The sequence below is a fragment of the Mirounga angustirostris genome, unplaced genomic scaffold (assembly GCF_029215605.1).
Source record: "Mirounga angustirostris isolate CCGP_5_RB_7025 unplaced genomic scaffold, mMirAng1.0.hap1 SCAF_1, whole genome shotgun sequence".
Lineage (NCBI taxonomy): Eukaryota > Metazoa > Chordata > Mammalia > Carnivora > Phocidae > Mirounga > Mirounga angustirostris.
Window position 1 is genome coordinate 92,061,323 of NW_026991709.1, and position 27,951 is coordinate 92,089,273.

The 27,951-nt window shown below is 41.7% G+C and overlaps 1 protein-coding gene across 3 annotated transcripts in view; it reads right to left on the reverse strand.

Annotated features, from left to right (window-relative positions):
* Positions 1-27,951, reverse strand: part of FNDC3B (fibronectin type III domain containing 3B) — a 339,261-nt gene that overhangs the window by 230,052 nt on the left and 81,258 nt on the right. For all 3 annotated transcript variants that reach the window (XM_064585312.1, XM_045869995.3, XM_045870000.3), the window contains exon 3: positions 10,688-10,763. In XM_064585312.1, coding sequence (XP_064441382.1) covers positions 10,688-10,763 — 76 coding nt within the window. The remainder of the gene's footprint in view (positions 1-10,687; positions 10,764-27,951) is intronic.

Sequence of the window (27,951 nt, forward strand, 5' to 3'; positions counted from 1 at the left end):
CGGGATCCTGGGATGGAGCTGGTGTCAGGCACCCTGCTCAGTGGGGAGTCTGCTTCTCCCTCTCCCTCTGCTCCCCCGCCAAACAATTTTTTTTTAAAAAGTATAAATAAACCAAATTAACTCAGATCTTACTTTCTTATGGAATTAACATGCCATGCTTGGGCTACATTTTATTAACACTTTGTGATTATTTCATGCTTATACTCAAAGGCAATTTAAGTACAGGGGCACCTGAGTGGCTCAGTCAGTTAAGCCTCCAACTCTTAGTTTCAGCTCAGGGTCATGAGATTGAGCCCTGTAGCAGGCCTGAAGCCCGGCGTGGAGCCTGCTTAAGATTCTCTCTCTCCTTCTCCTGCTTATGCTCTCTCTCTCTCTCTCTAAAATAAATAAATCTTAAAAAAAAAAAAAATAGAAATTACAATTTGCTAATAATTGGAAGGTTTTAGATTAAGTAAAAATGTGGAAATTCCTATAGCCAGAAAGTTACCACAAAACTGGTGTTAATTCTGGCTCTATAATGCGACATAAAAAGTGTCCAGAAAGGTGTCACATTTAAAGTATGCGATGCTTCCATTTTAACTCAAGACACAGAAAGACTCGAAGAGTTGAAAAAACTCCCCTTTTAACCAGCTGTCTTCACATCCTCAAAAAGTGTGCAAAATACCTTCCAAGTCACTGAAAACTGCCTCAGAGAGAGAAGCAATACCCAAGTTGACAAGCAGAAAAAAGTGTTTATTTTTTTTAAGTCTGCCCTTTTTTAATCCTTTTTTGTTCATCCCATTGCTTGCCCAATTAGCATGGAATACAAAATATTCACTATTAAAGGACAAAAATTTTTCTAAAAGACCAGATTCCACCTATCTTACAGAAATGTACAATTCAGATAGTGCCCATTGCTCACTCCCTCTCTTCTGTGTGTGTCCCTTTGGCCAGCGAGTCATGACCACCTCCTAAGCACCTCTGATTTCTGCTCCTACTTCTACACTCCACCCTCTACAGTGCCCTCACCCAGGCTCTCCTGGCCTCTTGCCTGCCCCTCACCATCACCCATCTCACCACCTCCCTCACCCCCACTTCGATCACACTGGGTGACAGAGAAAAACTACTCCACTTAATTCAGTAACCAGGCTCATTTACAATTTAAAGTGTACTCTATCCATTCCTGGGTCTGACAGAGTTTGAGAGTTTACTACACAGATAAATGCGATAATTTCTAACTGCACAAAAACATTTATAAAACATTAATGAGTAACCTACATGAAAATATTTGCCAATAACACAAAAGATAAAGTTGGTCTACCTTTTACTATTAAATAGCCTTAAAAGTATTTTCCAAGATGTTCCCAGCCTACTCCTCACAAAAGGAAAAAAGTTATCAGAAGAATGAAGAGAATAATCATTCCCTCACGCTCTTTACTGGTAAGCGGACCTAACCCATATAATGGGCTTCTTCAGAATTGCTGTGTGTTTTTAAAAAGCACTCTTACCTGCATTCATTATCCTAATTTGAAAAACTGAGAGTAAATATAATTAAGTACAATAACAAACAAAAAGAAAAAAGAATCTCTGTGAAGTAACTCAATTTTTCCATCACTCTGGACATGAATTTTTAGCAGTTTATTAGTGACTCTCCTTTATTCCGGATGCCTAGTAGGTGCTGGATAGGCACTGGGATACAAAGATCAGTAGATTTGACCCCTACCCTTGAAGAAACTTACCCTCTAAAGAACCCTTTACAGTCTTCCTTAAAGACACTTCCAATATGATGCTTTCCATTTCAAGTTCTAAGAGTAAAAAATACAGAAAGAAGAAAGCAAGACCCCAAAGGCTACAAGCTACGAAATGTGGCAGACAAGTGAGGTAATGGGACACTGTTCACTCTTCTGAATTATCAGGCACGCAAAGATCTGCGATATTTAAGGAACTCCAAGCAGTGGTACCTTCAGAAATGACATTTTAACCATTGTTCAACAAGTCTGAAAGGCAAAAGGGCATACAAGCTAAATTCCCATTGCCTAGTTTTTGAAATATGTTATTTTGAAGCATTACAACAAGAATGTGGAGACATCTAAAAGAAAATCCTAACCAATCTCACAAGTTCACGTAGGCTCTCCTGGAATGCTTTAAAAATGACAGGTAACAAAAATGAAGTCATTCAATGTCTGGCCATAATGGGGACTGGGCACCTAACGATGGCTCCTATTTACTGGAATTTACAAGGACTCTGAAACTTCCTACACAATATGTCCTTTGATCCTCGGGGTAACATTTCAAGACCAATAAGGTCATTCCAATTCTACAGATAAGGAAACAGAGGTGTGGAGAAGTAACTAATTTTGTGATATACAAGTAAAATGCAAGGAATTTCTAAACCACGTAATCTCACTCCAAGACCCACCAAGATCTCACCCATATGCCTTACAGCCCTTCACTCATGCCTAAGAGCAGGACACACTAAATGAATATTAAAAGTTGTATGAAATTTGAATCCCCTGGCTGGCTCAGTGGTAGAAGATGTGACTCTTGATCTCAGGGTCCTGAGTTCAAGCCCCACACCGGGTGTGGAGCTTACTTAAAAAATAATTAAAAAAAAAAAAAAAAAAAGGTAGTGTGGAATTTAATCGAAATGTAAAAGGCAAGGCATACCCAGAGGAACTGCTTTGTAAGCCAGTCTGAATATGGCCACTCAGGCCTGCTGTGAGAGTTCACTACTTATTACCCCCAAAGGAAAGCAACAACTGAAGCCTGAACTACAACAGAGCTTACTTTAAATACATGTAACAGTAGGCCTGTGGTTTTATCCACCACCTGCATCTGAAGAATATATACACTCCCATAAACCTTCATCAGAAACATCTGATCTGTTGCCATCACCATCAACCCCATGAAAGCAAGCCTAGTAGACCTAGGCAGTAAAATGGAGGCTAGACCTTCTTCCACTGATTTCCATGAGTAGGATAATCACATCACGGCCCACAATTTATCATGACATCTCCTTAGAACAAAAATAATCAGCAAAGCTGCGTCCATTACTAGATAATGGTGATGATGATGGCTCTTCCAATGGTCAGGTATTAGCGTTAACCCCACCTTATGAGAGAAAACCAAGGCTAAGAGGTTAAGCATTAGCTAGCAAACAACCAGGGATCATACTACATAGCACTGACATTTAAAACATCATCTTTATTGGGCGCCTGGGTGGCTCAGTTGGTTAAGCGACTGCCTTCGGCTCAGGTCATGATCCTGGAGTCCCGGGATCGAGTCCCATGTTGGGCGCCCTGCTCAGCAGGGAGTCTGCCTCTCTCTCTGACCCTCCCCCCTCTCATGTTCCCTATCTCATTCTCTCTCTCAAATAAATAAATAAAATCTTTAAAAAAAAATCATCTTTATTAACTTCTAACAAATCACATCACTAAAACTTTACTTGGAGACAAAGGCCAACGTCTGACGATGTAATACTGGGTGAGGTTTTTTGGTCTTAATTACATAACTGCAAGAACAGCTATAAACCATCAAGATAACTGGCAAGGGCAGAAGGAGAAGGCCAGACAGCAGCAGACACACCGGGTACCTCCCTTGACAGGGACGTTACACCTCCTGGGAAGCAACATAGTTTGGCACTGATGGACCCCAGGCTCATGACGTCACCCAATCCCAGCATGATGACATCTCCAAGTACCATCACACACCTTCCTCCCATCCCTTCCGGAAACTGCACTTTCTGCTCCAGGCCCATCAGTACTTACCAGCCCTCGTGGAGACCACGCTACTGGTCAGCTTCTAGTTGCTCAGCAACAAGCTAGGGTCTGAAAGAGGCCTCTCCACCCACAGAATGCCTGCTTGCAACAAATGGCTGTACATGTCTACGTAGGACAGAAAAGCCAAATCATCACGTTCAAAATAAAGCTCTCAAATATTTCAGAGATCAGGTATACTCCAAAACGCTTTAAGTGACTTGTGACCCAATATTACACACACACACACACACACACACACACCAGGCAAAGACTGCTTTGTCCTGAAGCTACCACTTCAGAGCTATAAAATGAACTGGCAAACTGATGGAGTTAATTCAAAGCTTTCCTAGAAACTCAGACCCTCCCAGCTTCGAACCTCACTGGAGGACTGAAGTAACTCTCACCAAATACAGTTTTGGATCAGTCATAAAGAGAAGACAGGATACTGGAGCTAGCCTGAGCAATTTTAAGAGCTTTTCAAGGGAGGCCCAACTCTTCACGATAACATTTCAGCAATCACTCACAAACCGCCCTCCTCCCCCACTGCAAAAGAAGTTGACTTTTCAAGACAGTTTCTTGCGTTGCAAAAGAACCTCTCAAAATCCTCGTCTTTTAATAAGAAAAAAATATTTCCACTTATAAGACATTCTACAAATACAGTCAAATAACAATGTAATGAAAGTTTGCAAAGATTCAGAAAAAGGTAAGGCACTCACATACAAACCACCCCAAATATTTCTGATGAAAACCTTGTTTGCAGATGTAAGCCAAGGTAAGAGTTATAATCAACCTTAGAAGACAGACTTCATTCGCCACAGGTCTTCTCCCATGGTTTTAAGCCAGTAAAACGAGAATTTCTTATTTATATGCAGAGTCTGCTTTCAAGGAGTAGACCATATAGAAGCTTTGCTTGTGAAATTATAGTCTACCTCAGCTTATACCCTCGTTCTGACACCATTCATGTCATTTCTCCATACACAAAGCAAGAGACGAGAGTTCCCCAGGACCTGTCATCAAATTCTTAGCAAGAATGACAGGTCAGTGTTTTAATGTGCCAAACAAGTCTAATAAATGCACTTAAAGTACCAAATGAGGGAATTACAAAAAAAAAAGGAACATTAAAGTCCCTGTGGCAGCCTGGGCGCTGAATCATACAAAGAGGGGAGGGGGTGGGAGACAAACGAGGAGATTCAGAAATGTGGAACCGCTCTCAATGGTGTCATTCACAGAGTCCCTGAGCAGAGCATGGTGTTCATCAACGATACAGTTCCCACACTCAGTGGGGCAGGAGGAGAATCCGACACAAGCTGAAGAAGGCTTGCGGAGAATAAGGAGAGGAGAGAAAAGTTCCACGCTCTAATGGCAGCCAAGCTATGGCCATGTTGGAGCAGGGGTCTCTGAGTCCCCTCCTACCACACATTCTGCTGTCATTTCCAGGTCTCAATCCACTCAGTAAAAGTGAGCAGAGTAAACCACATCTGTAAAAGGCATCTATTGTAGGCAAAAAACATCAGCAATTACGTATCTTCAAATAGTATTCTTTATTAAAATAATGGTACTTCCCAAGCATTTTACTTTAATCTTTTTTCTTCTATCACCATGACATCCATCTATTTTCTTCAGGCTCACGGTTTGCATGTAAGTCTTAAAACACGAATTAAAAAAAAGAAACCACACAAATAAAAACTGCAGTTTTGGGGGTGCCTGGGTGGCTCAGTCAGTTAAGCGTCTGCCTTCGGCTCAGGTCATGATCTCGGGTCGGGGTCCTGGGATGGAGCCCCAGATCGGGCTCCCTACTCAGCGGGGGGATCTGCTTCTTCCTCTCCCATGGCCCTTCCCCCCGCCCCATCTCTCTCTAATAAATAAAATCTTTCTTAAAAAAAAAAAATTGCAATTTGGGGCACCTGCGTGGCTCAGATGGTTAAGCGTCTGCCTTCAGCTCAGGTCATGATCCCAGGGTTCTGGGATCGAGCCCCGCATCTGGCTCCTGGCTCAGTGGGGAGCCTGCTTCTCCCTCTCCTTCTGCCTCTCCCTCTGCTCATGCTCTCTATCTCTGTGTCTCGAATGAATAAACAAAATCTTTAAAAAAAAATTTTAAAAAATAAAAATTGCAGTTTTAATACTGGGTCAATATGAAAGTACTTTAGATTCTAAACATGTTTCTCTAAAGGAAACTGATTAGCTTCAATGATCCAACATTTTGGAAATGTGAAAGTTCTTCTAGGAGACTTGAGAGACCACGAAAAAGTTATTGAACTAAACATCTTCAAGCTCCCAGCACAATATTTAAAAGAAAGATCAACATACCTGATGGGATGCCAGAGCCAGTCAAGGATCTAGTTAAGCAATTATTAAGAGGCTGCGGGGCCAGTGGATAGGGTGAGGATACTGTGTCACAACTGGGTTGACAGTCAAATTCAAGAGCTCAAGAAAGGTCCACACAGATAACCAGACTGTTATATACAATGCCACCCAGACCTGCTCCTCCAGGAAAGCAGAGGTCGAAATGGAATGGAGTGGTCTAGGAGAGCTCCTGGAGGAGACAGACCTGGAGCCCTAAAGGACGTGTGGTATTTGTTTTGGCTGAAGGATTTTACAGGGAACGGAGAAATGGCTCAGATAAAAAGATGGCATGTGTGGACAGGAAGGAAGGCTGCGTTGCCAGCACCTCAGCCCAGACAAGGATATGAAAAATAATGGGACAGACCCGCAGCTGCCCTCTATTAATTCCTGAATTTAAGCAAAGGCAAGAATTCATATTGATTGCTAAGATTCCTTTTTTTCCCCCTAACAATTGGCTCTTTATACTTTCATCTGGCCTAGGAAAAGAAAAATCTTTTGTCTAGGATGCCATAGGTACAGTGCTGTCTCCAAGTGAGAATAAACTATGACCTTTTGTAGCCCCTTCAAGACCTATGATTCATGTTTCATGGAAAATATTGAGAAATATTCCATTAGAAATGAATCTGCTTTCACAGCACATTGTAGGTTTCCTGTGTTTTTCTTCCTTCATTATCACCAAGGACATTCTCATGAAAACAAAATCTTGTTTTTTCCCCCAGAGTAACCATATTCTTTATATTGACTTGCTGTGAATTTCCAAACTGCCTTTTCATGGCACCACAGTGAGCTTCTGCTGTCTAATGACGTCATAAACGTCCTATAGAGAACATTAGTAGGCTAACAAATTCGACTGCAAGTAAGGACGGTTGACCTCAAATGGCGTAATTTCCAAGTTTCCAGGAAGACTCCACAACCAGCTAAACTCCCTACCCCTACTCCCCCACCCCCACCCTTCGCAGCAATCCCTAACCTGCTGAAATAGCAGTGGTGAAATAGCCAAGTTATTAAACTGACCGTTTCAATCGTGGTATAAGCAATGGTTATGACTTCAAAATTTCCAGAAAGGCCACTTCCAACCACCACTCCTCCCACACCCCCCTCCCCAAAACCACCACCACCCCACCTGCTGGGTGGGGTTGAAAGAGCACAACTAGAGCTTCATTCTCTTCACTTTAATCTCTAGTACAATGCAAATGCTTCTTTCACAAGTTCCCATTACAATATGATTCAATTTCAGATCTTTTCCTAATAGGCTTTTAAAAGGTAAGCAAGAAGACTGCCTCCCCCATTACCAGTCCTCTCCCACTGGACCCTTCATCTTACAGCAGCTGGAGCTGGAAGCCCCACCGAGAAGCTCAGCCCACCACAACTCTGGGCCCCGTCCTAACTTGGGGCAGAAATAATTTAAGGAATTCTAAATCAGTACTCCTGTGTCACACTATCTGCTCTTAGTTCTGTTAACAGGACATCTGTCTTATCCCAAAGACCCAGTCTCTGCAAACCATCTCTACTTGATCTCGGCCATCTGAGTACTCATGCTGGTATCCTACCCAGAATCCTGTTATTCCAGGAATAGGAACCCACCTTGCTCTTGTCACATGCCCAAAGAGAATGGAGTGCTAATACTGGAGTTCCCTGATGTATACACAGAGCAGGACACATAAAGAGCTCATGCTCTGGAGTCAGAGAGACCAGGGATGAAAACCCAACTCTGCATCTTCTGTGTGAATTTAGGTGTGTAAATGAACCTCCATGGGCCTCAGCCTCATGTTTATCTATCATACCCATTAACTGAGAGAATACGAAGCACAGCGTAAGAGCTAAATAGGTATTAGGGATGTCAATCACAGCGAAAGGATAATAACGTTACAATTTGTGTTGGCATTTACAAATATATTCCCTATTCCCACATTCTATGTTAATATGCTCTACCCACCTGGAGTGAAGCATTCACTAATTTACACTGAACTCAAAAGAAGGCTTATATGGGGTGGGGTGGGGGGTGGGGGTGCTCAGTGACTGCCTATGATGCAATGGTGACAGTCAGTGGGTCTGGACTCCAGGTCCTTCCAGCTCCTGCAGTTCATCCTGTCGCTGCCCCAGGGCTTCCCAAGCCCTAGCAAACCAATTAGCTCCCTGTTCTGGTCCCTTGCATCCTATCCTGTGTCATTTCAATTAATTGGGCCAGGTACCACCACGCCCCAAATGGAGATAACCATAGCATCTGGGTGTTCAGAAGAGAACAAAGGATAGGAAGGCTGGGGAAGCCAAAGATAAATGGCTCCACAATTCTGCTTTAGTCAAAGGCTTTTCTGAAATCACTGGAAGGGGTGTTAATGTCACTTATCTCAAAGTATCATCATGAATAAATACAAAGCTCCCATTGTGAACAGAGTTATATACTTGCAACATTCCCTGCAGAATTCACCAGTTACTGACATGAACTCAAAAGAAAAAAAAAGTGGGGAGAGGCTAACCTGATGAACACACGCACGCACACACACACACACACACGTACCCATGCACGCAGAACAATAAAAGCAGGTTGCATAAAAGAGTGTATTTCATATATGTAGATCTATTCAGCAACTTGCTTTTATGGATTCTATTACACACACTAAGTTGTAGAAGAACATAGTCTACCTGCCAATTAATTCATGGGGCTCCACAATGTTACCATGATCAGAAGCTCAAATGCTTTCTTACTTAACTGAAAATACCAGGTTCATTCTATGTAGGTGAAATTACTTTTTATCTAGTTTTTCTATAGCATGATTCTTTTTAAGAGTGGATTTTGAGGTTTTATTTGTTGAAAATATCCATTTATTATAGAACTACAAGTAGGTAGAAGATTCTATATACCATACTATTTTAAAATAATTATTTCCTCTCTTCTTTTACCTGAAAGTTTCTTTGTATGATTCATCACCAAAGACTAGATCAGTTTTTAAATGGCTTAGAACACCAAAGATCAATTTCAGGAACATAATGGTCAGAGAAATGCAATCAGTAAAAATCATTAACAAAACAGTTAAGTCATTTCAGATTATCTAACTGCAATTAAAATTCATTAGGCTTGAATCTTTCAAAATACACTAATTTCTCCAAAAGTAAAAGCTTTTTCCCTAGTTTTTGTACCTATAGGAACAAAATTAAGTAGCAAAACTACAAAGCAGCATGCTCTGCTATATATAAAACAAAGCAGTAGAAAAATCACCTTTTTCCATGCAGCTCATTATGAGAAACTAAAAATAAAGGGCATTTCCCTTCATTTATGTATTGGAGAACAAGTCCAAAAATTAAAACAGGCCTCTGATCAGAGTCTTGGCCAATCAATAACCTAGTATTGAACTCCATTACACGCCAATTTGCCATTTGCCCTATAATCCCAATCACTGCCAAAAAGAGCTACCACCAACAGTGCCCTCCAACACAGCAGTGTTTACAGGCTAACTACAGATCTGGCCTGAGCTTCCTATGGTTCAGAGGGCCTAAGTCACTACTTTCCTAAGTGAACTAGAGAGAGGCGGCACTGGATTAGACAACCAGGAAGTAACTAAAATGCCCTAGGAGCCATACTTAAAGATCTATACCCAAGGAACATCACCTACCTGGAACTTATTTAGATGCAAGATTCTGGACTCTGAGCTGATGCAGTAATGCAATAAGACATTTAGAGAACTTTCGAGAGAGTATTCTGCATATGGAGGGGCATGAATTATTAGGCCCAGAGAGTGGACCATGATGGGCAGTTTTCTGAGATGGCCCCCAGTGATTCCTGCCTGCTGGTGTTCCTACACTGTGCAAATTCCCTTTCTTGAGTGGGCTGGACCTAGTATCGCCCCCTTGCCCTCTAGTTACTCCTCTGATAAAGCCAGCTGTCTCATGTAGAAGCCATTTAGCAAGGAACTGAGGGAGGCCTCCTGCCAATAGCACAGAAAAACGTAAATCCTACCAACAACCCCTCAAGCAAGCCTGGAAACAGACTGACCCTTAGACATGCCTCGCAAGGAGGGCAGCTCTAGCCCACACCTGGATTTGGGGATCTTGAGAGGCCCAGGGCCATGGGACACAGCTAAACTGTGCCTAAAATTCCTGACCCACAAAAACTGTGAGATAATACATGTTGTTGTTATAAGCCCCTAAATTTTGGAGTAATCTGTTAATCAGTAACAAAGAGCAGATACTTAATACAGATTTTACCTCAAAAAACATCATCTGGTTAGCATCACAGTATTTATTTGAAACTTTTGAACTCATTTGAAAAAGTTCTTGTTGTTCTCAATTGAAAATTTAAAGTCCTTCAAAATCTCAACATTTTCCAAATTCCATAATATATTAAAAGATACTGCAAGCTTTCCCAAGTTAAATTAACTCACTTAAAAGTCAACAGAATACTAGAGGTATTTAACTTTGTCCCTTTATTTATCACAGGCCTACATTAGCATCAAGACCCTATGTTATAGAAAGATTAAAAAGTTTTTTAAAAATCCAAGATAAATTTTACTTCTGGAAAATAAAGACACAAGGAAAAACTTTACTCTTCCTTCAAACAAGAAATAAAAGAGAAACTCCTTTGATTAGAAGGCTTACAAGAATTTCCTTACCTTGAATGCACTGAAGTGTTCCATCCTCCGCTCTTATTGTGAAAGTCTCACCTGGATTAACTTGAACAAGAATGACCTGCAAAATAACACATTAATTTCAATTTAATACCAAAGCATCTGGGGTTTCTCTTCAACAGTTTTATTACCTGAATTTATGTACTAGACAGGATGTACGTGGCACAGAATCCTGTATAAACACAAAACTTAGGATAGGTCTTAGACCTGGTTCAGCTTTGAGCGGGGTAAGTACATGCATTTGCATTTAGCTAAGCGAATTCTCCTGCGTTGGTTATGATGCTAGGTACCTAAAAAGCTCAACTTTTTTTTACGTTTACAACAATTCCTTTTTTTCTTAGACTAATTTAGAAACAAGAAATCGAGAAGAAAGTAGACCAGAAACTCTGCTTATAAAGGAAAATGGCACAGAGAAACGTGGCTCTGGCCAAACACCATGGAGCATATTCTTCCCAAGCGTCCATTACTGACTTCGGTCATATGATTCTACTGTGTAACAAAAGAAGGCAACTGATAAGAAAAATGTTTGGAAAATAAAGTATTTGTATAAGTGCTGGAAATAATAATAAACACTATAAAATAAATGAATAATATTATAAACAGGCCTCAAACACTCAAATTTTAAAATCTATTATCTAAATGTCAGTGAACATTAATATTTATTTTAAAAATTTTATTTAACTATGAGAGAGAGAGAGCACATGCAAGAGCACACACCAAGTCGGGGAGGCGCAGAGGGAGAGACTCTTTATTAGGCAGACTCCCCGCTGATGCAAGGAACCCCACAGGGCGCTCAATCCCACAACCCATGAGATTATGACCCGAGCCGAAGAGTCGGACACTCAACCAACTGAGCCACCCAGGCACCCCTAATATTTAATATAAGTAGACAACTTCCAAGACTAGACCACGCACAGCAATGGCAAAGTATGTTCTTTTAAGAGCCTCAGTTTTAGATCTCATCTAGTTCCTGTAGGTAACAGAAAGAAACATCACTTATTTATATCTAAATATAAATCAAAGGATGTAATCCAAGTTTAAAAACTGTAGTTAAGGGGCGCCTGGGTGGCTCAGTCGTTAAGCTTCTGCCTTCAGCTCGGGTCATGATCCCAGGGTCCTGGGCTCCCTGCTCGGCAGGAAGCCAGTTTCTCCCTCTCCCACTCCCCCTACTTGTGTTCCATCTCTCGCTGTGTCTCTGTCAAATAAATAAATAAAATCTTTAAAAAATAGTAAAAAATGGGGCGCCTGGGTGGCTCAGTCGTTAAACGTCTGCCTTCAGTTCAGGTCATGATCCCGGGGTCCTGGGATCGAGCCCCACATTGGGGTCCCTGCTCGGCGGGAAGCCTGCTTCTCCCTCTCCCACTCCCCCTGCTTGCGTTCCCTCTCTGGATGTGTCTCTCTCTGTCAAATAAATAAATAAAATCTTTAAAATAAATAAATAAATAATAGAAAAATAAAAACTGTAGTTAAAAAAAATCACCATGTGCAAGGTTAACACTATTAAAATAATGACCGTACATTGCTGGAAATTGGAAGGATGTTGAGTGTCACATTCACCTTAGCATTCTTGGAGCAAGCCTTGTCCCTCCCTGCATCGAAACCATCAAGCATACCGTTCCCTCTACCTGTAATGGTTTCCCTGTCCTCCTTCTTCTCTGCCTGCCACCCACCTTACTCCTTCCCTGATGAGTGACCAATGCCTATTCACTCTTGTCAGCTTAAGAAGTGGCATCTGCTTCTCAGGACAGGTTGGGTCTCCCACTGCATGCTGTAACACAGGCACACATGCCCACACACCGATACTTCTCCTTCCTAGAATTTACAACTCCAATTAGTTAAGCAGTTATTCTAGGGTCTGTCTTTGCTTCTTTGAGATTGACTCTGTAAGGACAAGATCTGGCATAAAGTCAAGTGCTCAAAACTATACCCGGCCTAGAATAAGTGCTTAATAACTATTTCTACTAAATGAATGAAGGTCGTGAAACACAAGGAAAACCATTGCAAACCACACTGCAAACAAAAATTTTAACTTCGAAATTAAGCTTTCATAATATTCCATTTAAAAGGTCAACTGTTTTTTTAAGGTCGACTTTATTTACTGTATGTACCATAATTTCTGTTCTGTAAAAATGTTTGAGATCAAAGCCGTTTCATTCTTAAAACCTAAACCTTTAATATCCATGTATTTTGCCTCTTCTACTAATTCACCACGGGAGACACTGTTGGGATATTAAAATTATTTAAATCAGGAAATGCATTAACTGGAGAAAACAAGACCATTCAGGAAAAAGCCATCCAAGCTTCATCCCTGGTGCTTCTCATTATCTTGAATTATAACAGTGGTTCCAAGGCAATTTATTTTTCCTGTACAGTAACTGTGTCAATAATCTTTCAGTCTTAAGTATTCAAATTCTTACCAATGTAAACACACTGTGCCATTTTAAGACCTCAAAAGGAAATCCCTTCAGATCTCTACAGAGTGATTAAAACATTTCAACTGCTTTCTTGCAACTGAGCTTTTAAAGTCATTCCTAACATGAAAATAGTTTTAACTTTATTTTTACATAAACATAGAACATAACTACAATAGAATAAAAAAAAAAACACTCCAGGGCGCCTGGGTGGCTCAGTTGGTTGAGCGACTGCCTTCAGCTCAGGTCATGATCCTGGAGTCCCGGGATCAAGTCCCGCATCGGGCTCCCTGCTCGACGGGGAGTCTGCTTCTCCCTCTCCTGCTCCCCCTCTTGTGCTCTTTCTCTCTCTCACTCTCTCTCAAATAAATAGATAAAAATCTTAAAAAAAAAAAAAAAACACTCCAGTAAAGACAATTATCTGTGTCTTTTAAAAAGTCTTTAGACCAATTCCAACATTACTATAATAGAGCAGAAATCATTTGCTTGTGTTGAAACCTGTGGGGATAAGACCTATAATACAGGCTGGAGAATTAATTAGTTAGAGAGGGAAAAAAAAAAAAAAAATCAAAGGACATCAAGCCTATGCCCCAGATACTCTCTGACAATCCCAAATTCATGTACTCTCTCTCCTCCACCGCTCTCATAATTGTCACACAACGTGTCCTGAATGCAGGTCCTCAAAGTACAGTTCACCAGTATTATGGAAAGTTCCAGGCAAGGAAAGGGATTTCTGAATTGGGGTACGCTCCAGATTCTGTCACATTACCTGCTCCTCACACTGTATGAAAAGTGTCTATAATGATTCCTTAGCGGTCACAGACACCAGGCCACAATTCCAAGCCTCCAAAAGCCATTTATGCCATCCCCTCCTCTCTGCTTACGGAGGCCAATTCCTGAACCCCACCCTGCTTCTTCAGTGGGGAAAGATGATAGGTAAAAAGCTTTTAAGCATCCTACTAAAATACCTCTCTTCAAATGTTTCATTCCTGTAATTTTCCCTGCTGCTGGGTTGCTATGGCAACCAGATTATAATCTACCAAGTTACCTCAGAAACCAGGCAAATCTCCTGCGTCCCAATATCAATTTTTCTTAGTAAGAGCAAAAGTCATTATTTGAGCAACCCATATTCATCTTGGCACCGAGTTATTTTAAAAGAAAGCATTTTATTATACTGAGGTCGACTGACCACCTTGCTGTTTTCACTGTCAATAAAGGAGAGATAACAAAGTTTTGGGACACACACCAGCCCAGTGATCTTGTCCCTGACAACAGACATGAATGAGAAGTCAGAAGCGTGCCTTGCATCACCCAGCCTTGAGGCGCATGAGTCACACCCTGGCAGGCTCCCTGGCGCTTAACCTTTCCTGTCATAGCAGCCTGCCCTTCAATCTCTCCCCCCTCTAACCCACTCTGTCTCCCTCCCTCCTTTCTCTCTCTAGCCACAAGGCAGACATAACTGTTACAAGTTCTCATAAATGCAGAACGTAAAACATCCTATCACTGTCCAAACCTCATCATTTTTTGTCCACTCGCTAAGCATTTCCTGCTCTTCCAAAGTCAGCATTAAAACAATTCATGCTGCATTCTGTGTCTCGTCAGAGGAAGATTTTAACCACTGATAGATTCTTCTCCAGAGATGCTAAAATAGAACCGTGTTCATCAAATCATAAGAGCATACTTCAGGCTATGCTTGCTTCATCAGATCAGTTTCAAATCTGTTACAGCTAAAGGAACCAAACAACCCAAAATAACCAGAGGCAAGTTTGTCAAAAATTAATGAAAAATAAGTGACCATTCTTCCAAAATCTTAAACGATAAAACAAGAGGTAGGATTGATGTAATTAAGCAAAAGGCTAAAACAGCATCGTGAGAAAGCTTTGCCCAACAAGATTATTGAAACAGGTGTCAACAGATCTTTCCTTAAAAGTATAAATCTAACTAGAGGAGGAAAAGGAAAGCTACTATTGCAATTTAAATTGTGGGTGGCTGATTAACCAGATCAATGGTATCTAAGACCATTCCTGGAGGCAAATTCCTAATTTATGCGTCAAAAAAAAATCCCCAGCCCCCTGACCAAACAGCCACTGCCACGTATGTGCCCATCACTAAAGCTTCTGCTGGGTAAACAGTACTGACTGACCAAAGATGGAACGTAACATTTGCAGTTTTCTTAAAAGTTAAATCCAATAGCCAGACGCTCAAGATATAAACCATGCCAGAAGAGGGGACCCTGTTCCATTTGGGGAGCTTCTTCCACTTGCCACACTTGGTGAGGCTTGTCTTACTCTTAACTGTGTTACGTATAAATGAACACTTCTCACTTGCAGCCAGCATTTAAGATTATCCAACAGATATCTTTAGAGGAAAATGATATAACCTAAAAGCTGCAGAAGAGTTCCACATAAGGAAGGATTCTATCCAAGAATAGATAATTAAGATTTTATTTTATTTGAGAGCGAGCGAGCGAGCACTGGGCGGGGGGAGAGGAGAACAGAGGGAGACAGAGAGGGAGAAGCAGGCTCCCCGCTGAGCAAGGAGCCTGACTGGGGGCTTAATCTCAGGACTCCGGGATCATGACCTGAGCCAAAGGAAGATGCTTAACGAATGAGCCACCCAGGTGCCCCAAGAATATCTAATAACTTTAAAAAGTGACTTCTGATTATATGAGAGGAATAATAGCACTTTTTTTCTGGATACACACACACACACACACACTCCAGATTCCCAAACTCCAGAAAAATCCTGGCACGCTCCAGTCAGGCCCTCGAAGGCCCAAACCATCCATCAATACACACCTTTGAGACCCTGGTGCCTGGGCTAGAGACCGGAGCTGGTCTCCAGAAAACTGAAAAGTGGGCATCATATGTTTTCTGAGTCCCCTCCCTTTGCTCCAAATCAGGAAAAGGGAGAAGATGAGCTGTATATAACCAATAATTATCTTTGTGGTAATAATATACACGAAGAAAATGTCCCAAGATTAAAACGTGGCAGGTAAAATGGAAAGGTACTAGAAGATGATGGGAAGTATTGATTGTCTCATCTGCTCACCTGTCCTACCTGAAGCCTGACTCCAAAGCTGGCAGGAAAAACACACATAAGACCAGGAAGCCTCTAGAAGGACCTGCACACTGGGTTAAGGCACAGGGACACACATGGTATTGAAGCTGTTGCTCTCTTCAACACTGGTAGGACAAAATAGTCTTACTTTGTTTCTTCCTGGGCTTTAGGACTTGTTCAGTTTATTTTTTTTTTTCTCTTAAAGATTTTAACACCCAACGCAAGGCTCAAACTCACAACCCTGAGATCAAGAGTCGCACCCTCCACCAACTGAGCCAGCCAGGTCCCCCACAGACCTGCTCAGTTTGAAGCAAGGAGCAAGAATACTCCAACGCTTCCAAAATTTTTAGTATTCTGATGTCTTCAGAGAATGGAAGGTTCAAAAGTTGTCGCTCTCAACAGACCATTACATATCTCTTAAACTCAGAATGATGCAGGCTACTTTATCAACTCCTTTCAACAGCTTTTTTTCTACAATGATTATATACACAGCTATTATTATTATTTTTTTTTTTTTTTAAAGATTTGACAGAGAGAGAGAGAGCGAGAGCAGGAACACAAGCAGGGGGAGTGGGAGAGGGAGAAGCAGGCTTCCTGCTGAGCAAGGGAGTCCGATGTGGGACTCGATCCCAGGACCCCGGGATCATGACCTGAGCCGAAGGCAGACGCTTAATGACTGAGCCACCCAGGCGCCCCTACACAGCTATTATTAAACACCCCCATGGTCTGCCAGGTAGGTATTATTAACCAGACTATATAGATGGGGAACTGAGGCTTAAAGAGGGTAAGTGACTTGTCTGAAGTCACAAAACTACAAAATGACTGAGTGAGCACTGGAATCCAGCCCCATCTGACCAAAACGCAGGCTCTTCTCTTCTATTACACAGACTCCCCCCTCTGATAGGCATGGGCTTCACAAAATCAATTCTTTATGAAGGTAACTTTAATAAACAGCTATAAAGAGAGAACTCACTTCACTGGGTCAAGGGCATGTCTCCAAGACATGCTGTGAGGACAAGATCTGTTCTAGGAAATCCAAGCCCACTCCCTGAGCCAGAGTCCATAGCTCCCAATATGACAGTTGGGTGGTAAGGGAACCCTTAACTAACAACCAACAGTGGCTTTTATACCGAGCAAGGTTTATTCTCATAAAGTCCTTGTCAAGTCCTTGAATTCCCCTCGAATCCTAAGACGACCAAGGAGCTAATCATGGACTATCACAATCACTAGATGCCACTTCTTGTGGCCCAACAGTAAGCATAAGAAAAATGAAAGAGGACTTCCGGGACAATGGCATCTATTAGCATCTGTGCTTCCCAAAGTCACCCATGATTAACAACAAAAGACAGGAATGGATTAATAGGTAACCAAGGGAAGAGAAATCAGACAAGCCAAGGAGGACATTTTTATGCACTGAAATCACGCCAGTGCCTGAAAATCTATACATTCTAAAGAGTTCAAAAAGCCCATTTCATGAAACAAGCGTCCTCAGAATTACTATGATCTCTCTCTTAATTTAGCAAATATCAATGACTGACCAGAATGGGTCACGCATTCCTCTAGGCACAGGGAATAGAGCCTTAGATAATACAAAGTTCTGCCCACCTCAGCCTGACAAACAGAACTTACACAGGATGAAGAAGGGTAGTGCGGCGGTAGAGTTTAAACAAAAATAAAACATTTAAGATAGTGGTAAGGGCTATAAAGAGAAAACAATGGCAGCTTGTAAGAAGTCATACATTTCTACTCTAATTGTATACTGCCTTGAATAAAGAGATTCTATTACAAAAAGAGCTGCTGTTTGCTAAGAATAAAAGTATAACCTTAACTTAAATGGAAAAAATGCAAAATGTAATATAGATGGCCAAAACTAGGTTAAAAGCCTCTTTTAAGAGAGCCACAAATGCCAGAGTCTAAGGTTCCAACTACAGGACTTTCAAGATAAAAACCAAGAACATAAAAGACCAAAATTCTATGTAAGCTTAAGTAGAGTTTTCCCTGGCTAAAAGTAACAGCTACCAAATACCCTTGTGCATTTGAAGAACCATGACGTTTACTTAAATAATTTTCATTTTATTAAATACATTTTTCACACAGCTCTCAGTGCCAAAACTGTAACTCTTCTTCCTTTAGCTGAAAATTATGCTCACTGAGAACAAAATCTGGTTCTTGTCAATACCACTTCAGGGTTAATCCTTGTCAAAAATGTCCATCAGGTGAGATACCACCCCCTTTTACTCCTCAATTCCATCAACACACCCCATGTTCATAGGCTGGGCTCTGGCCACACTGATGGGGAATGAGCAGTTCAGGCTACTTTTCACCTAGCCAGCCCTACCCTGAATGTGCTTTGTGCACACTGAATCTAAAATGTCTCCTACCATTCAGATCCAGCTACCTCATGTCTAGTTTTGATTGGCTGAGAAAGAGTAACATGATCCACGTTGATGTGGTACTTCATGTCACGCACCTCTGGTAATCTATGCATTGCACCTAAACAACTCTACTATCAGAATCTCAAGGCCAGGTCAGTGAAGAAACATTTAACTGCCTATATTCCCAATATTCTAGTATTTTTTAAACCTATTTCAATGTTGGCCATGTCGTTCATTTAACACTGTTCTCCCTAAGACATAATCAAGAAATAATGTGTCCATGAAGAATGTTCTCATGCTTATAAATGACAGGAAATCAGTTCCCGCTATTTTGTCATTCAATATTGTACAGCTGACGTTCCTAGATCACTATACTTTTTCAACTGTTTAAAATTAACACTACTATTGCCTGGTAGCTCATACCCACCAACATCAAATCAGAAGTGAATACAAATAGGTCATATGCTAGGGTTTGGGAAGGATTTTACAGAACAGTGAGGACTCCCCCTCCCCACCATTATACAATATATTTTCACTTATTCAACCCTTGACTTTCGATGCATGAAATTTATTTAAGTCAATGCCTAATGCAATTATTGAAGCCTTGATTTCTCAAAAACATTTGCTGAGTAGTTACTGTGTGCCCGGCACTTTATAAAGCACTAGTGATACTAAGATGAGAAAGAGGACATCCTACTCATTTGTGTGTTGGTACAAGGGTAGAAAACACAATGAACTGTAATAAAATATGACTATTTGCTACTAACAGCTATGGAAACTGAAGAAAGCGGTGAGAAATCAGGGAAAGTTACCGCTGGGAATGACATTTAAGGCAGGAGTGAGAGACTGCAAGCGGGTAAGCCAAACGACTGCTTGAGTAAACACACAGAGGCCTGGACTGTAGGATGAGTTTAGAATTCCGACGTGGGGGCGCCTGGGTGGCTCGGTCGGTTAAGCGTCTGCCTTCGGCTCAAGTCATGATCCCGGAGTCCTGGGATCGAGTCCCACATCGGGCTCCCAGCTCAGCAGGGAGCCTGCTTCTCCCTCTGCCTCACCCCACCTCGTGCTCACGCGCACTCTCTCTCTCGCTCGCTCTCTCTCTCACACACACAAAAATAAATAAAACCTTAAAAAAACAAAAAGAATCTGACCTGGCCCTAATGGCATACGCCTGGTCCAGAGGGGCAAAGGTGAGACTGCGGAGCAGGGCCGCCTAGGAAAAGCCTCTGTGCGCCCCACTTAGAAGTCTGGACTTTATCCTGTGAGCGGTAATATTTCCCAGGGGAGAAAGCAACATTACTGGAGGACTCTGATAGCAGTGAGTAACTCCAACTGAGGTGGGAGACACTGGGCACACGGAGAGCAGCAGAGAGGTTAATGAAAAATCCACCTGTGACATAATTCAAAGATTATGCTGTTCAGCGTTGAAGTTTTCAAAAATAACAGTATGGTGAGCCAGGTCACAGGGTCTGGGGCAGACAAGCTCTGCCCTACCTCCTCACCAACACCAAAGGTTCTGAGATTATGGAGATGTAGTAATGTCTATGGTTCCGCGAGCCAGAACTACTTCATTTTTTCCTATTTTGGGTCACTCTAGTTGTGTTGTCTGTGATTCTGCCGCTTCCATGTCTACCCTGCTACCATCGATAGGCCTCCAGAGTCTGCCCCCGTCTTGTGCCTCCTCCTCCTCCTGAACTTTTTCTGGCCTTTATTTCTTCTCTTTGGGTTCTTGGCCTTTACTCTAAAAAGCTAAGCCCAAGAGCCAACCTAGCACTCCTTCCCTTATTTCTAGTCAACTCCCCAGGAGGTCACAGTGGATTAGGTTGCCCACCTAGCATGTTTTTCATCAGTTTGTGCACCACAAGCAAAGAAGGCCTAGTAGGACTGGTAGGATAGTGGGGAAACAGATATAATTCAGAGTCAAAGGAGAACCATTACTCATTTTCAAGGGTCCAAAGTTAACCATATCCCCAAAACATCTACTTTCTGATTCCTAAATAATTCCATTTCAAACTAACTAATTCATTTTTTAAATCTTGAAGTTAAAGTTTGCCTTTTATCATATTGTACATACACAAAAAGGTCTGAAGCATAAGTTAAGGACTCAGATTTTTAGACAAAACCATACCACCTACTATGCCATCTTTAAATTAAAAAAAATCTTAAGCATTTTAAAGATTTTTTTAAAAATGAATACTTAATAGCACATATTCCTTCTACATGTTTAAGTATCTTTTCCTGCCATGCTATATGTTGAGATAAAATTAAATGAAGCTCAGGCCAGAGCTGTCTTCTAAATAACATGCAGACTGTAAATATTGAGTAGTTAAATCACTCTCTGCTAATCCTATTTTAATTTCAATTCATTTTTGACTTTTAGAGTTTAAAAAAAATCAACCAAGATAACCAAGCTGTACAGTGAGAAAAGCAAATCGGACAGGTGGCAGGTGAGTCTGGCTCTGCTCCACAGAGCACTTAACTTTCTCATCCCCGTAGGTGCCCATCTAAAAACAAAAAAAACCCAAAAAAACAAAAACGAGCTAATACCTCATATGGGCACTCAAGGTAAAGAGCAACCCTAATGCAGCTCTGGTACAAGGCCTCACACATAATATGTGCTCAATAAATATTAATTCTTTTTCTTCAAATTTCTACTGGTGACCAATCTCTAAGAAAAAAAATGGGGCCTCTAAAGAGAGAGTATTAAAAAAAAAAGTAGTTGTTGTTGTTGTTGTTACCAAATCTGTTTTATCTTCTCAAAACAACAAAGCCAATTCTCACCTCTGACCAGATTTTCTGTTTGAGAAACATTCTGGCTTTCCTTAAAGGTTCACCTCCCACCTCATTTGCATTCCGGTGTCTGTCCAGCTTCCGTGGATTCAGGCAACAATAGTGACTTTGGAATCCATTCACAGAAGTTCTGAAATCTAAACCCTTTACATCTACACAAAATGGTTTGAATTACTTGGAAACACCTCTAATTAAGATTATCATAATGAAAGTCAGCAATAAAATGTAATAAAGTAACACCACAGTATGTGGAAATTTCCTACTAACTGTTCAGAACTCCAGAAGACCCTTTTCTGGCCCAAGCTGCCTCCTCAAAGCACACAGGAAGAATTAAACTTGGCCAGATTCTCTAAGGAGCATCAGACATTTGCCTTTCTAAACACTTAAGCAAGGAGCTTGAGAGGTTATCCACCATACATTCCAGGAAAACAGAATTATACAGCTGGATACTTAAGACCATTAAAAAGTTTAAAGAAACTGTCCAGACTTGAGGTTTCAAGACAAACAGACTGAAAACGCTCTTCAAAAAGGCAATGCTTTAAGATTTTCCTTTCCAGATCTTAGTACCAGAGCTTTGCAAGCAACTGTTGGAAAGCAGGCGCGCATCTGGACTCTCGGGTCTTGGAATGATGATATCCCTGGGTGCACACACATACCGATTTGTACAAATGAACAGATTATTCCAATTCTTCCCTCACTCTGCACCAAGTCCAAATTCAGGACTGACACACTAGTCTCTGCAGACAACGAAGGAAAAATGTGACAAAGATTTTCCGGCCAGCGCCACCCCTCGCCTCACCCGCCCTCAGCACACACAAGTACACAGAGGATTCTGTGTGCAGCTCTGATTCGGGGCCCGTTTATGCACCATGACATCAGTGCAGGATAAGGAGCCAAGTTTAAACTCCATCTGGGACAAATAATGTCCAGGCACACTGTGACTTCTTTTGTTTATATACACTGACTAAATATGTCTTGGTGGTAAATGAACGAACTCTTAAGATTTATTTCCCAAGGCCTCCACAACAATATTCTGCGCCCCTGAAGCAACTCCCGGCCTCCAGTTCTCTTTCCAAGGCTATGCGTAAGTGATTTTTAACAGAACACATGATTCTGAAACATGCAATTAACATCTTGAGGAGAGACAAAGTCCAAGCAGCCCTTCATCAATCTCGAACAAAGAAAACGAGGAACTGGCTAGCGAACGGGTGTGGTGTCGTGACTTACGGTACAAATACTGCAGGACACTTAATTCTGTATTCCCCCTGAGAACAAGCAGCAGCAGAGGTGAGAGATTAAGAACCGCTCACGTAGCCAAGTGGCCATTTTCTTTTCTCTTTGAAGGACAAACTTAGGGTAGTTCTTTTTTCTTGTAATTTTGGCATGACTTGAGACATAATTATAAATTCAGGATGAAAAACAAACAAGCTAATAGGTTCAAGCCTTCCAGTGAGTTTTTAGATTTCTTCAGACACAAAAACTGTGCCTCTGGGGTGATGTAATTTTTGAATGAAAATGAAAGGCGGGGTTTGGGAGGAAAGGAAGGCAGACCAAAAGGTCATCTCCTAGCTCCCGGGGTGGGCGGAGTCAAGGAACTCCTGCTCACCATGTCTTGGCTCACTGTGTTGGTCCAAAGCTGCTGACCCCAGAGGGAACCACTCCCCCGCTGCTAATCTCAGGGAAAGAATTATTCCCCTAAGGAAAGAAAGGGAGGAGTTCCAGTGACCTGGGCCTCAGATGACTTCACTCCCAACTCCTCCAAACTCAACCCGTGCCTCCAGGCCTCAGACACCACCACCACCACCACCACCACCACCACCACCACCACCACCACCACCACCACCTGGTTGGCAATTTTCAGAAGCTCCAGATCCAGAATCACTGCCACCTTCCAGAGCTAATGTGAAGATCATAGAACAGGAAGTCTTCACCATGAACTTTTATAATTTACCATCAGGCAAAACCCAGTCCCCAAATCCCCCAAATCTCTCCCGACTGTTTACCTGAACGAGACAATGAGATATGCCCAACCCAAGCAACTCTACCCTTCCAGGAAGGGAGGTTCTAAATGGACTCAAATCCCAGTCCTGTGATTTGCAAGCTGGAAGTACCTAACCTTTCTTGCCTCCGGTTGTGTAAGAACGATCACCACCTTACGGGCTGTATGATTACTGGATGAAATGATGTATACAAGTGCTTAGCACCATTCCGAGCACCTCATAAGCCCTCAGTTATTACGCACTCCCTCCACCACAGAGGGAACAAAGAAATCAAAATATCATATCAAAGCCATTCTTTCCAACAACTCAACTTACTGCCCACAAATAACCACTCAACTAAAAGTGGAGACCAAAAGCCTGCTGGTGATCATCAAGCTTACAGAGTAACATTTAGGTCTCAGGTAAATGCCAAAAACTCAGACACTTAGAATTCTTTCAATGTCAAACATCTGACCTCTAATGAATCTTATACATTGTTAAGGCCCTGAAATTTCTGGAAGAGGCAACCTTACGGAATCTTTTATCCTTGGTGTTGTAACAGAAAATGAGCCACTGCCTCCTTCCCAAGAAACAGCACACACCTGGGGTGGTGTCTATCTTCAATTCTCCTTATGGGAGGCTCTTTAAAGTTCCAAGGCCCCTTGAAGAAACATGATGTGCAGGGACAATCGATAAAAAAATGGGAAAACTCTTCAGTGCCTGACCCTGAGAAAACCACTTTAAAAACAAGAAAAATGGAGACTCTTGAGAACTAAACTTGATGTGAACAACCATCTATTAAAGGATAATGTCCTCCATCACCCAACTCTACCCTCCATGGAGACTCCCGGGTCTTTAAGACCGGTACTATTCACAGACAAGGCACATATAAGCCTAAGGTCTGATTTCCCATCACAACCCCTAAAAGAAAAATATGGATGCCATTCCTTCGTAATTAATATTATATTCGTGTTTTATATTACTTTTATTTTTGCTCTAAAGTCTAAATGACTAAAGTCACCAAATAAATTATAAATAAACAGACATTTTTTAAGGATGCTTTTTATATGGACTTTTTGCAAGGTAATGAGAAGATGGGTCTCAAATAGACCCATTCTGACTATATAAAACAAAAATTAAAATAGCGAAATCAGAAAAGACGTACGAGGTGCACAACTCTGGCCAATTCAGCTACCAAACCACATCACTAACCGAAGCCCACGCTTCAGTGTGTCAAGGTTTCTTTCTCCCATGGACTAGGACAATCCAATACAAAGAGCAAAGAAACTTTCATCTGAAGTAGTAATACGGTGCTCGCTTCAGCAGCACATATACTAAAAACTGAAGTAGTAATACGTTTCAGTCAGTGCTACATTTTTCTAACCACTTAGAAAACACAAGAACATTGTAACAACGCCTCTTAAAAATTAAGTCATGTAAGGTAACCAGGTAACAAGCACAAGTCCATTTCTCTCCAAATCTAAGGTTTGGCTCACACCATTTAATTACCATTTCTTGAAAATAATAGGAATGGAATCCTGATAACAGCTTTCCTGATTGTATTTCTAGTCTCCTTGCCCCCAAAGCTAGACCAGTCTGCTCCAGCTCCGTGCTGTCTCCATTTAACTGCCCAGTTATTTGCAAAGCAGAAACCCTTAACGAAGTAATTCCCTAAATTCAGGCTGTCCATTTTATCCAAATGCACACCTACTCTACTACAAGGAGTAAGGAATGGACAATAAAGAGTGGATCTAGGAGCGGCAGGATCAAATTATTCTAATTAATGATCATGCTAAACACACCTGCTGCCCATAAAACACAGTCTCCCCCCCCCCCCCGCCCCCCCCCGCCAGCAATGATCTGATCTGATGGTCTCCTATTAAGGAAAAAGGCCCAGGGCTGAGAAGCAACACCGATGTCGGAATGAACACTAAAGGGGCACGTGAATTCTGTTTTTTTCTGGAGGCCCACTACAGCTTCAGCTTCAATTTATTCTAAAGGTAGAGCTGGCTGGAAAATTACTAAGAGGTACCTAGTTCTGGCCAATCCCAATTTAAACAGGGAAATAAATGTAGTCTGAAGAAACCCAGAGTTACCTCCATACAATACTGTGTGACTTCAGCAGCTGGCTCCTCGGCAGGCTATTTATTTTTCGCACAGGTCTTTGGAACTTAAAGATTCATGTTACTAATTTTATGCCGCTTGCTCACTATTGTCTTGTTTGGAGTGTAACATATATCATTTTTATATGATCCTATTTTTAAAATCAATCATTTTAACAAAGAAAAAAAGAGTGAGAGAGAGAAAAGTCTGCCAACATGAAAATGGTTATTCAAACATATGTCTTAACACATGTAGATGGAGAACTATCCCATCTTTTCTTCCTGTGTGTCTATGTATTATTTTTACTGCGCTATGAGACATAGCCATGGCTGTCACATCACATTTAACATGACAAATACACATTATCAAAAGAAAATAGACATTAGAGGCTGGAAAGCCATCATACTTAATCTTATCCAAAGAGAAAGTTAATACAGAAATGGTATTAAATGCCTCATCAAGGTAATACCAGGAAAAGTCTGCTTTTAAAAAATTCTATTTCAATAAGCATTTAAGGAAGTCTCAATTCTTGGAGACTCTAAAACAGGATTATAAACACAAGTACTTGCATCTCTGCCCTTGGAATGCTGATAGCTTGCATCTGTGTTTAACATCCCTAACTAGTCTGTAAACAGTAAAATCAAGGCACCTTCTTGTTCCTTCTGCCCCTGCTATGCTTTAGTGAGTGCTCAATGTGGCACTGACCGGGGACTCAAAATTCTGTTCACTGAAAAGCAAAGGCCAAAAAAAAACAAAACAAAAAAACCAATACGTGGGTCCTACCTTGTAAGACGTACATTGAAACCCTCCCACTGAGCTAGATGACCTGGAGCCCACACCAGTTCATTTCACAATTCATGAGGAAAAAAACTAGGAGGCTTAAAAATTCAAATCACTTCCTAAGTATGATACACAAACGAGTGTGCCTGAAAAATCAAACTTTTTTTTTCCCCCAAACCTTTTTGCTTTATTTGAAACAAAAGACGCGTGAGCACAAAATGCAGTTTCAAAGGTAAAAATGTTAATTTCCAGGTTCCAACCCCGGGCGGCCATAGAAGGCAGGCAAGTGCAGAAATGGAGTGAAGGGGACAGAGTGGGGACTGAGGAGGACAGTCCCCAGCTGGGGCGGGCTGCTGCCTCTTTTTGCCAACCCACTGCTGCCAAGTGGGAAGACCAGCCCAGTGTTATCAGATCTTCTGCGTTTCTCAGATAAACAGAAAGATCCAGAATTTTAGGTAAATCTTCCAATCTTTAAGGACTGGTACCTAATCATTTTAATAATAACAATTATAGAGAGGCGGGGAAGAGGAGAAGGCCTGTCTGACAAATATAACAAATGGTCAGTTTTCGAGCCCCGGTTCAGATGAATTAAATTTGTTCATTCCATTCATCCTTCAACCATTCTGAATGAAGGACTGACCGGACACTACCTCAGACGCCAGGCATTGTGTGAAAAACAGACACAGTCCCTGTTCTCGAGTTTACAGTGCAACCACACAGTCAAACGCTGCAATAAGTTGAAAACAATCATAATGTTAAAACCACTGCAGAGTTTTAAATTGCCGTTATTTTGCAGCGCAACTTTGCCACGCCAGTGTTTTTCCTTAATCCTCTCCTTTTGGAAGGCAGCTCAATTTCTACCATTTGAAGGATACGGACTACAGTTTGTCTCTTATTATTACTGCCTTTGGCTAATTAAATTCTGAAGTGTCTCTCAACTCAGACAGCTCAGAGCTGTCATAATTACATGTCATATGGTGTAATTATTGTGGGTGCCACATATAACAACACCCTCTGATAATATGGCATCAACATTTTCCTTTATGAGACAGATTATGCAGAGGCTATGACTCTTCAGAAGCCTTTGTAGTGAGTGGAATTGGCAGACCTAAGGCAGAGAGGATTGTAAAAATCAGACCACAGATCTGGATAAACACACCTTTTTATTTACAGTGAAAAGCGGGCCCTCAGAAGCAGGGGTGGCTGCCTGTGTTGCTGGAAAGTAGCTGGGGACGGGGGGTGCTCGCTATGTTAGCATCGCTATGAGATCACTAATTCTGAGGGACAGACATCAAGGGGTGGACAGCCACACGGGATGCATCAGAGGACCAAAGAGTTTCACTAACAAGAACATGGACTAGCCAAAGTTCCAGAGAAGAGATGGCAGAACGTGCAGATATGGTTTGGGGTACCATTAACGTGAGCTCTCCATGGAATGTACCAGCCCTCCAGAGCAGTCTCACTACATGAGACAGAAACCGATGACATGATATGCAAAGGGGAGTGAAAGTCCTAGACTTCACTTTGAGTGAGATGTCTGTGCAGACTCAGCCTCCGCACAGACACTTCGAGCCCTGTTTTCCTGCCCGCCTCGTCCACTCCCTGATCCACCCCTCCTCCATGCTCCCAGGGCACAGGCATCTTCTGCAATCCAAGCACTTCTCCTGTGGCTCTACATGTGTGTAAATACAGCCTTTTAATTTTGGTGAACCACGCTCTGCTCCCCCACTCGACTGCTCATTCCTTCAGGG